A 12,122-nucleotide genomic window follows, 5' to 3' on the forward strand; every position below is an offset into this window, starting at 1 on the left:
TCAGTTGAAACAGTTTCAGCTTTGGACTGTTTCCACAGTTTGTTTAGAAACACAAAGGATTCAGAACAACTTCCTGACAGATGACATTTTTGGGACACTCTGTTCTTCAAAGCTTCTATAGAAAGAAACACATCATTATTAATATGACTATTCAATATGAGTGAACACACATTATTGAAGACAGCTCAGTGAAATGAAGTGAAACTGAAGGAATCATTCTTAGTCTGCTGAGAATAGAAGAACAATGAAAACACTGAATGGAACAACCAACATTCACAGGAGCTTTAGTTGTGGATTCAACATCTAAGATCTACAATAGGAACAGTCAGTCAACTGACCTCAGAGTCTCCAGTCTACAGTGTGGACTCTGCAGTCCACCACACAGCTGCTGCACTGCTGGATCCTGCAGGTCATTCAGACTCAGGTCCAGTTCTGTCAGATGGGAGGGGTTGGACTTCAGAGCTGAGCCCACGACTTCACAGTGAGTCTCTGAGAGTCCACAGCCATAAAGTCTGTGAGGACACATATATTAGAAAAGCTGTGATTATGACAGAGACAATATATTGAGTTGAATCACTTGATGTCAAACAGGGACATGTCTTGTTGTGTCTTCACATCAGTGGTTCAGCTGATCTTCTCTCAGTGGGTTGGACATGAAATAAGAATTCTTCTCACTCTCTGTCACACTGCACACGCTTCATCTTTGTTCTGCTTTCATCTTGGACAGGAAGCAGAGAAAACTCAGTTCCTTTGGAACTTCCACAACAGGCCTGTCCCTGTTTATTCCAATGTTGGACATTTGTCCACATGTGGCAGAAAAACATCAGTGTGTGAAGAGAAACAGAAGAAAAATGTGTCCCATGGAAAACCCATTGGAAAGAAAAAGAAGAACTGTGTTCATTCACTGGACAGAGAGAAAAAAACAACAGGAACATCTGCAGCTTTTGGACTGACACCATTTGGAACAGCTCAAGAACATCTGGGACAAAATCCAGCTGCTGTCATTCTCACAATAAACAAGAGGAACATTATGGTGATGATCACCCAAGTGAAAAATCAATCTATTGTTTCAGACTTCAATTCTACTTTTAGCAGATAAAGTGTGTTCACACATTTTACCAAGTGTATTTGTGCTTGTGTTGAAACGTAGTAAAAGTACATTTTTGGTGAGTCTCCAAAGTACAAGATTAGTCAAAGAGTTACTGAGACAAAAAAAGCAGATTCAAAGTCAATGTTTGCAAAGTATATTGAAATGATCTCATTACTTCATTAGTCATTTAGCAGATTTCTTCAAAGTGCACTTTACTTTCAACAGATTTTGAAGTATATTTAGTGATATTTTCCAAAAGTCTGTTCACGGTTTGTGTTTTTACTTCAAATTGTCTCATTCTCTTCCAAATATAATACTATGCCTCCATTTAACTTGAGCTCTATTTCAGTAGACGTATTTAAAGTACACAATGTATGTGTTCCTGGCTGTGGGAAAGTGGACTCTTGGAAGTGGTCTAATTCCTGTGGACAAAGTTTCACTTCAAAATACTCTTTCATACTACATGTTTACTTCATGTATTTTGGATGTTTGGACAGAATTCTTCGGAGAACTATGCAGAATCCTGAAGATCACTAAAATCCATGTCAGTCCCATAGTGGTGCAGCCAAATAATACTTTGACCTCACTAATAGAAAACACAAACTGTTGTTCCTGTTTTTTGTTATTGTTGTTACCTTGAATGACTTGTTTTGTTCCAAAGCCCTTAAATGGCTGGATTTAATAGTGTTAGAGTTCAAATCAATATTTGTTGGACTGACGGGTTTTGGACTTTGTGTAGGAGTTCAGATTATTTTCAATCCTTTTAGAACGTCTTCAAAGTGCACTGGGCTTTTCAAAGTAAGAGCATTGGAGAACATGCTAACAGGAAGTAGTGCTTTTAGTCCAACATCATTGGATTGGAATCTAAGTCAAGTATCTACATTTCAGACTCAGTGTTTGGAGAATCCATTCAGAGGGCATTGTTGGTGTATTTATTAAACACACAATGATGCTTATAGTGGACTTATATTTACTAGGAATATCAATCCAATATCATTGTGTCTTTTAATGCAACATGTTCAACTTCGTTGCAATTTAACACAAAGTCAGTGGCTCATTTTCACAACAAATACTCAAATACTTGGAAAAATATACTTTGCATACTTTTTTCACATTTCAAACCTCATTCTATTGTATTTCATACATAGTTCAAATGAGTTCAGAGTATATTTCAAGTACATTTACTTTGGCTCAAAGTCTATTAGTAATACACTGTCAGTTTAATGTCACTATAGATTTTGGACATTTGCAACAAGTCAACTTCAAATGTTTCATGTATATTTTAACAGTAGTGTAGTATTTTGGGCAGCAAAAGTACCCAATAATACGTGAAAAATAGGTTTTTCATGTACTAAAGCAGATTTATAGTGCAGCTTCCAGCAACTTCACTGGTTTCATTTTAACACAACTTCAAGTATTTCAAAGTATTTCAAAAGTATACTCAATATACTTTTAGAAAATATACAACAATAGATTTTTTTCACTTGGGCACATCTGGACTTACTTAGCCTTCCTGCAGTTCCTCACAGCTGGAATCAGTCTCCGTCGTCCCTGGTCTGATGTGTTGTACTGGTTCAGGTCCAGTTCATCCAGAACCTCCTCTGACATCTGCAGCATGTAGGCCAGAGCTGAGCACTGGATCTCAGAGAGTTCCTTCTCTGATCTGTTCCCTGACTTCAGGAACTCTTGGATCTCCTGATGGACTGAGGGGTCGTTCAGCTCCATCAGACAGTGGAAGATGTTGATGCTTCTGTCAGGAGAGATATCATCTCTGTTCATCTTCTTCAGGTTGTTGATGGCTCTCTGGATGGTTTCTGGACTGATCTCTGTCTGACCCAGCAGGCCTCCTAAGACTCTCTGGTTGGACTCCAGACAGAGGCCATGGAGGAAGCGGACAAACAGGTCCAGGTGGCCACTTTTACTGTCCAGGGATTTCTGCATGGCTCCCAACAGGAAGCTATCTAGGGTTTGTTCTAAGAACTTCTCCAGTACCTGTGTCTTCCTGTTGGAGTAACAGTGGACCATGTAGACTGCAGCCAGAAACTCCTGAACACTCAGATGAACAAAGCAGTAGACTGATTTCTGGAAGATCACACTCTCTCTTTTGAAGATCTCTGTACAGACTCCTGAGTACACCGAGGCCTCTGGAACATCCAGACCACACTGCTCCAGGTCTTCTTGGTAGAACATGATGTTTCCTTCCTCCAGATGTTCAAACGCCAGCCTCCCCAGCTTCAGAAGAACTTTCCTGTCAGCCTCCGTCAGCTGCCGTGGACTCGTCTTATGTCCCCCATAGTACTTGAGCTTCTTCCTGTTTGTCTGAACCAGCAGGAAGTGTGAGTACAGGTCAGTCAGGGTCTTGGGCAGCTCTCCTCTCTGCTCTGTGGTCAACATGTGCTCCAGAACTGTAGCAGTGATCCAGCAGAAGACTGGGATTTGACACATGATGTGGAGGCTCCTGGATGCCTTGATGTGTGAGATGATTCTGCTGGACAGCTCTTCATCCCTGGACCTCCTCCTGAAGTACTCGTCCTTCTGGGCGTCTGTGAAGCCTCGGACTTCTGTCAGCCTGTCCACACACGTAGAAGGGATCAGATTGGCCGCCGCGGGTCGGGATGTTATCCAGACCAGAGCCGAGGGAAGCAGATTCCCCTGGATGAGGTTTGTCAGCAGCTCGTTGACCGAGGCCTCCTGTGTGACATCGGACACCACCTTCCTGTTGTTGAAATCCAGTGAAAGTCTGCTTTCATCCAGGCCATCAAAGATGAACAGGACTTTGCAGACAGCCAGCTGCTCTGCTGTGACCTTCTGTAATGTTGGATGGAAAACATGGAGCAGCCTGAGAAGACTGATCTGCTCATCTTTGATCAGGTTCAGCTCCCTGAACGAAAGCAGGACCAGCAGACTGACGTCTTGGTTTTCTGAGCCCTCTGCCCAGTCCAGACTGAACTTCTGCACTGAGAAGGTTTTTCCAACACCAGCGGCGCCGTTGGTCAGAACCACTCTGATGGGTCTCTGCTGGTCAGGGGAGGCTTTAAAGATCTCATGGCACTTGATTGGAATGTCATGGAGGGTATCTTTCTTGAAAGTGGTTTCCAGCTGCCTGACCTCATGTTGGGTATTAACCTCTTCCCTCAGTCCCTCTGTGATGTAGAGCTCAGTGTAGATCCTGTTGAGGAGGGTTCCACTTCCTGTTGGATCAGGTCCTTCAGTCACATGTTCATATCTCGTCCTCAGATTGGTCTTATGTTGATCTAAAACCTCCAGCAGACCAGAGTCCACTGGAAGACAAGAAAAAGGGTCCAATCAAACAGACGTTTGTGTGACACAGAATCTCAACTGTGAAGGACCAACTCAAATGCAGAACAATCAGTGAGTCCTACTGGTTCTGGGTCTATTTCCACACTGGGGACAGGGACAGTCTCCTGGTGAACCAGACTGGTCCCTGTATAAGGTGATGCACCGTCTGCAGAACCAGTGTCCACATCTGGTAGAGACTGGATCCTTCAGGAGGTCTTGACACAAGGCACAGCTGGACAGCTGCTGCTCCTCAGAGACCTGAGTCCTGGTCCTGTCCCTGCGGACATGAAACAAACTGGGATTAGTTGAGGTGGAGACATGTTGAGTGAGGAAACTTTCTTATTGTTTGACTGGGGTGGGGGTATTACACCAGGTCATGGGGTCACTTGAACGTTTTCTTGACCCATTTTTGCTACAGTATCCCACAGAAGTGAGTCCACCCCTCACATTTTTGTAAATAGTTTATCATATCTTTTCATGTGACAACACTGAAGAAATGACACTTTGCTACAATGTAAAGTAGTGAGTGTACAGCTTGTATAACAGTGTAAATTTGCTGTCCCCTCAAAAATAACTCAACACACAGCCATTAATGTCTAAACCACTGGCAACAAAAGTGAGTACACCCCTAAGTGAAAATGTCCAAATTGGCCCAATTAGCCATTTTCCCTCCCCGGTGTCATGTGACTCATTAGTGTTACAAGGTCTCAGGTGTGAATGGCGAGCAGGTGTGTTAGATTTGGTGTTATTGCTCTCAGTCTCTCATACTGGTCACTGGAAGTTCAACATGGCACCTCATGGCAGAGAACTGATCTGATAAAAAGAATTGTTGCTCTACATAAAGAGGCCTAGGCTATAAGAAGATTGCCAAGACCCAGAAACTGAGCTGCAGCACGGTGACCAAGACCATACAGCGGTTTAACAGGACAGGTTCCGCTCAGAACAGGTCTCGCCATGGTCGACCAAAGAAGTTGAGTGCACGTGCTCAGCGTCATATCCAGAGGTTGTCTTTGGGAAATAGACGTATGAGTGCTGCCAGCATTGCTGCAGAGGTTCAAGGGGTGGGGGGGTCAGCCTGTCAGTGCTCAGACCATACACCACACACTGCATCAAATTGGTCTGCATGGCTGTCGTCCCAGAAGGAAGCCTCTTCTAAAGATGATGCACAAGAAAGCCCACAAACAGTTTGCTGAAGACAAGCAGACTAAGGACATGGATTACTGGAACCGTGTCCTGTAGTCTGATGAGACCAAGATAAACTTGTTTGGTTCAGATGGTGTCAAGCATGTCTGGTGGCAACCAGGTGAGGAGTACAAAGAAAAGTGTGTCTTGCCTACAGTCAAGCATGGTGGTGGGAGTGTCATGGTCTGGGGCTGCATGAGTGCTGCCGGCACTGGGGAGCTACAGTCCATTGAGGGAACCATGAATGTCAACATGTACTGTGACATACTGAAGCAGAGCATGATCACCTCCCTTCGGAGACTGGGCCACAGGGCAGTATTCCAGCATGATAACGACCCCAAACACACCTCCAAGATGACCACTGCCTTGCTAAAGAAGCTGAGGGTAAAGGTGATGGACTGGCCAAGCATGTCTCCAGACCTAAACCCTATTGAGCATCTGTGGGGCATCCTCAAATGGAAGGTGGAGGAAGTGCAAGGTCTCTAACACCCACCAGCTCTGTGATGTCATAATGGAGGAGTGGAAGAGGATTCCAGTGTCAACCTGTGAAGCTCTGGTTAACTCCATGCCCAAGAGGGTTATGGCAGTGCTGGAAAATAATGGTGGTCACACAAAATATTGACACTTTGGGCCCAATTTGGACATTTTCACTTAGGGGTGTACTCACTTTTGTTGCCAGTGGTTTAGACATTAATGGCTGTGTGTTGAGTTATTTTGAGGGGACAGCAAATTTACACTGTTATACAAGCTGTACACTCACTACTTTACATTGTAGCAAAGAGTCATTTCTTCACTGTTGTCACATGAAAAGATATAATAAACTATTTACAAAAATGTGAGGGGTGGACTCACTTCTGTGAGATACTGTATATGGTTCTGTCTCTTTTATTGGATTAGAGGTTGTATATAACTGCCAACAATTTGTTTAGTGCTGGTAGAGGCCTGAAGATAGAGGACATCTGAACAAACATGTAGGGTCTTCTCCAATCTGAGTCCACCCAACTCTGTCAAAGATATATAAACCTGGTGTTGTAACACTAAGTCAGAGAATTTTCTGCAAGGACGTCCTCTACGGGCCTGTGATTACATCCTAGTTTGTCACTGCACTATGTTTGTAGTGCCCTGGCTGTGGCTTTGCATCAGGAATGCTGTGGTTTTAATCCTGCACTGGGCTAAAAAATCCAAAATGCAGTTCCTCTTTCTGCCACCAGGTGTTGCAAAACCTATTAGCCTGTTTGTGGATGCACAAACGTACAGGTGCAACTTTTTGACACTTCCTGTGTGTGATGAAACTATATTGGTCATTCACATTCAGGAAGATCAACAGGGGGGTTTATTGGGACCACATGATGAATCTGGTTTAATTGTGTCTCCACAAATGATGAGCATCTCCAGCTTTTTTTAAAGTCTGCAGGCAGAGTCCAACAGAGCGACTGAATAAATAGGCCACAGAATCAACATGCTAGATAAGATCAGATATTAGAATTGAACAATAGCTCAGCTCATCAATAAAATAATATCTACTCTCAGTCGTGTTGTTAGACTTGAAAGCAGAACTTTGCCTGCATCGTTGGAGGAGGGGGAGGAATCTGATGTGGCACATGGAGACACAGAAAGTATTTCCATGGTAGCAGATGCACAGACAAAGTAAATCCTTAGCCCTGCACAATAAACAATGAATGACACTGTGTTAATGCTGATACAACAAAGCTCTAGAGGGGAATCTAGAAACAGGTTGGACTGTGATAACACAGGCTGATTCAAACTGGGCTTCCTTCAACATCAACTGATCATTGATCAATTCAGAATCAATACTACTGAGACCATCTATGTTCACTGACAGAAGGGCCAGATGGTGGAGTCTGTTCCGGCCCAGACCGTGTTAGGCTTTATGAGTTTAATAATCAGTCAGAAAAGCGGCCGACAAACAGAGACACCAAACCTAAACCCTGATCAGAGAGCAGAGCATAAAGCACAGCTCTGTTTCTTTAATGGGCTGTTCCTCATTGGTGCCACAATCTTACGCATTAACATTAACGCTGCACATGTGTTTGCATCCAAAAAGCAGCTGTGTTCATTGGGACTGGTTGGCTCAGTGAACTACTGTGCTGCACAGTATTGAGCTGGGTCTCATATTCCATCCTTTGTGGACCTGCTTTGGCTGCGTAGAGTCAAAGTGATGCAGAGACATTTAATAATACTAAGAACTGACCACGTTAGCTCTGCAGCTGGAGCTGACGCTCTAGACTGGATGTTCACGTCCTTTCTCACTCGCTGTGAACTGCAGTGAAAAAACCAACCAGTCAACAGAGGTGTGCAGGGGGAGGGACCGTTACCACGGAGATGGTTTTCCACCTGGAAGCTGTGAATTCCTTCTGACGACTGCATTTAAATACAGATGAAGAGCTTCGGTCAGTTGTTTCTGTCGGGGACTACACTAACTACTGACACGGCCTCTTGGAAACTCCAACCACAAATATGTTGATTGGTGTCAGTCGGCCTGAAATGTTTCCAGGAAACAGGTTTTTTCGGACTAAATATCTGATCCTCCAGCACAAAAGTCCGTTTTCTGCCCACAGCCTAAATTTGATATATTCTATATATATTTAAAGTTGGATATCTCCTCTCAACCATAGAGTGCAGCTCAAAGGGAAGCCAACGGGTCTCCTGCACCACAGCACTGCATTGTTTTGGTTTGTTTAATGAATCACAGGAAAGGACACCTGATGTTAGTGGATCAGGATTTTGTCTTCCAGACCACAGACTTATCTTCAGCTCATTTTACACTAGAAACTGTCTCTTACCCTGAGTCTGGGGGTCCAGGTTCATGACTGAATTGTGGAGGAGGTTCTTTGGACCTGTCACTCTTCATGGAGAGACAGATGGATCCTTCAGACCCTGGTCTGTCCTCCTCTTCCCCCCCACAAAGACTCATCTTCTGTGGTCTGAAAGGGGAGCCAGGGACCCTGGAGACCAGAGGAACAAACCCAGTCAGCTGTCCCCCTGTAACGGCAGCAGCTTCTTATTGATTGGACATTAGTTTGATGGAACCATCCCAGAGACACAGTGTGACTGTGACGTCAGGAAACACAAGTCTAAACCAGACTCAATCCCAACATTCATCAATGACATGGATCAATATGTGCAGGTGTCATATTAACACTCACCCTGCTTCCCACTTCCTGTTTCCTCCTTCTTCTTCTCTGTGGACTTTAAAATGGAGTCTGACTTCACACTTTGCTCTTCTTCACATGTGGCAGTGAGTGGACGCTCTGCAACACAAACAGGAAGTCAACAACATCACAGGAAGTTCTCACAGTCGCTCACAGCTCGTCTGAAGCTAAAGTAAAGTGTCCTGGTATTTCCAGCACCAGCTTTTTCTGGATTCCCCGCCACTTACAGTTTATAAGTGGAAACAAACACAGGCAGCTCCACCTGACAGTTAGCTTCCCTTAGCATAGCATCTTTATCCTTCACTGTTTGCTAGAATTCCAGAGTTTCCATTCCTTCCTGGTTTCTACGAGACAGAAACTGGTCTTATGGCAGCCAGTTTCCAGAGCAGGAAGAACCAAAGATTATGGATCTTTGGAATCATTCCTCGGAGAACTGGACCTGCATCTGAAATATCATCCTACACAAATATTAGTGTTCCAGTCCACCAAGTCTGAAGTGTTTCGGGAGGAAAATCCACATTGGGACTGGAACCAGGTCTCCTGGATCATCCAAACATTTGTGGCTGTAAAATTCAGTTCTGATGGTTTTCATTGTGGACTCACCTCCTGCCTTCACACACACACACATGCATTAGGAGGCTTCCCTGTACCAACATGGGGCCTAAATATATTTACATGACATTTATGGATCGAAGCTCGTTAAACAAGACGACGATTGAAAAACACAATTTGTTCTTTCTTTCTTCATCCACAACTTTGCTCATACTTTTAATCCAGTTCCAGATGTGTCAGTTACTGACATCGAAAGACCTTGACAGACCAGAGACCACCCTCACCCCTTTAAATCCAGATCCAGATGTGTCAGAGTTACTGACATCCCTTTCTATCAGGCTGAGAAACCACATGACTCTGATAAAGTCTGACAGGAAACATAAAATTGGATCAGTACTCACAGGTCTCCAGGTCTCCTCGGTCCTCTCACACACACACACACACACACACACACACACACACACTGATGCAGCTTCTTCTGTCCATTTCCTACCAGGATCCCAACGTTCTATACAGAGAACATGTAGAACAAAAACCACAGTTATGTTTCATATTTGACTGGTTAGAAAAGGCTCTAGTGTCCAAATATAATTGGCCACATGTAGAAAGTCTGTGGAACCAATCAAGCCAAGCTTTGCATAAATGAATGCACTTTAAACATGGTCAAAGACTGACAACACAGTTGTTTTCTTTCTAACTGATAAAAAGAGCACAGCAGAAACAATCAGCATCTGTCACAGGCCAATGTTGCATATAATGACATAAGCACAGGTTCTCATATATGTGACAGACAGAGTTGGGACTAGAGATCACACTCTACACTGCTTTGTTTGGCTAAAAGGAGGATTATTCTCCAAAGTCCAGCTTCACAATATGTCACATAGAAAGTGTCTATTTATTGAATGTCATTCAAATGTGTTGATCTGTGTGTATGAGGAGTCCAGAGTCCATAGAGCTGCTGCTGGAAACTGTCTAATCATCAGGGCTGGATTAACCAGGGGCCTGAGAGCTCAGGGGCCCTTGGGCCTGTGTCTCTGGATGAAGGGACATCAGACTAGTTGGAAAGTCACAGAGCTCAGGTCAAAACCACAAAAGATGCAAAACAACAAGAAACAGATGAACAATGACACAAAAAGACACAAAATAAGTTGAGAGAGAAGAAAAACGACATAAAACCACAATGTTGTGTCTCCATCTAGTGGCTGAAACTAAATACAGCACTTGGTCAGGTATTTGAGGTATTTGGACTTGAGTACTTTCCCATTCACTGCTACTTTCTACAGAACTACATTACAGAGACAAAGCTTGGACTTTGGACTGCACAATATTTCTCTGATACTTTAGTTGGTTTTCTGCTTAGTGACTACTTTTACTACTTCAGCTGGATTTTATTGCTAATACTGTTGTACTTGTGCAGAGGAAACTGTACAGCATCAGTCTCTGTCCCTGCTGGGAAGATGCCGAACCCTGATCCAACTAAATTCAACGTCACACACGAGATCGGAAAAGAGCCGAATCCGGCCGGTCTCCGATGATCCTATTTAAAGACCTTAAGGCCTGAACAGGAACCTGGACTACAGTGATGATACAGCCTGTGGACTGTGACGCTAAAGGCCAAACTGTTTGCACCTCAACTAAACTCTTTAAAGTCTTCGTATGTAGGTTTCAGCAGAGAGACATTTATGTTGTTATGGACAGTAACAGCTGCACTTGTGCTTTAGAGAGCTGGAATAACAAAACACTATCAGGACATTTCTATTTCTATTTCTGGGAAGAATTATTTAAAGCAGCATTTAGACCACCAAACATTTTACACTGCTCTTTAAACAGAGTTCACTTCACCTGCTCAGGTTTTTCTAAATCCACCTGCCTGGTAAAAGCCTTTAGATCGTAAAGTACCAGACCTTTGGAACCTGATGGACCTTTGATCTCTGGGACGTGGTTTAGAGGGAAGGCTCATATGTTTGTTCAGCTCTTTCTGTCAGGACCCTCATAAAACTCACACCCATAAATGTTTTGTTCACTCGCAGCTTTCACTTGTCACTTACCCTAACCTAACACAAAGTGCTGACACCCCAAGTGGCTCTGACAAAGTGAGGATCAACCCTAAGGTCCTCACTGCCATAGTACTGGTCTTCACAAAAAACTGGAACAGAACTGAATCAGAGTGAAAACACAAACGTCTGTTTTCGTGTCTTTAAATTAAAGGGTTTTACATCTGTTTTTAAAAGGAGTTCACTTCACCTGATCAGGTTTTTCTAAATCCACCTGCCTGGTAAAAGCCTTTAGATCGTAAAGTACCAGACCTTTGGAACCTGAACCTTTGACCCCTGGGACGTGGTTTAGAGGGAAGTTTCTGAGAGGGAAACACTGACTGTTCAGGTCAGTCCCAGTCACATTAAACACACACAGATGTGAGGTCCCTGGTAAAACCTTCCCTGGTCCCTCAGCCTGAGCTCAGTCTAACTCTGGCCTTAACCTGAACCAAAGTGCTAACACTCAGACTCTGTGACAGGAAGAGAACAACGTTGCATCAACACTCACCTGCCTCAGCCACGTCTCCTCCTTCTGCTCTGTCGTCTCTAAATGGAGTCTGAACGCCTGTTCTCAGGTACCTGGGTCACCTGATCCCTGTGGCTCCGCCCCTGCTGACCAATCAGGGCTGGCTGACTGGCTCACAAACACATTTCATCAACATGGACTCAAACATGACACATCTGGATTTGAGGCCCACGTGACCTCACTGAGTTCAGCTCATGGCTCATTGTCCCAGTACTTATATATACTGCCATAGAACAAACATCTGCACAATCACATCTGGATTT

General features: G+C 43.9%; 2 protein-coding genes and 1 long non-coding RNA gene across 3 annotated transcripts in view; 1 reads left to right on the forward strand and 2 right to left on the reverse strand.

Moving 5' to 3' along the window:
* The window catches only part of LOC113121865 (protein NLRC3-like), a 57,927-nt gene extending 49,150 nt beyond the window's left edge, over positions 1 to 8,777 (reverse strand). The window contains 5 exon segments of the mRNA XM_026292718.1: positions 339 to 512; positions 2,559 to 4,371; positions 4,474 to 4,667; positions 8,377 to 8,538; positions 8,740 to 8,777. Coding sequence (XP_026148503.1) covers positions 339 to 512; positions 2,559 to 4,371; positions 4,474 to 4,667; positions 8,377 to 8,507 — 2,312 coding nt within the window. The 5' untranslated portion in view covers positions 8,508 to 8,538; positions 8,740 to 8,777.
* LOC113121849 (uncharacterized) overlaps positions 1 to 12,122 on the forward strand; it is a 1,077,549-nt gene that overhangs the window by 72,161 nt on the left and 993,266 nt on the right.
* On the reverse strand, positions 8,790 to 11,928 carry LOC113121926 (uncharacterized). Its single transcript, XR_003294804.1, has 3 exons — positions 11,842 to 11,928; positions 9,699 to 9,805; positions 8,790 to 8,844 (listed from the first exon to the last, which is right to left on the reverse strand). It is a non-coding gene; the product is annotated as an uncharacterized LOC113121926 (long non-coding RNA).

Source organism: Mastacembelus armatus, chromosome 20 (assembly GCF_900324485.2).
Source record: "Mastacembelus armatus chromosome 20, fMasArm1.2, whole genome shotgun sequence".
Classification (NCBI taxonomy): domain Eukaryota; kingdom Metazoa; phylum Chordata; class Actinopteri; order Synbranchiformes; family Mastacembelidae; genus Mastacembelus; species Mastacembelus armatus.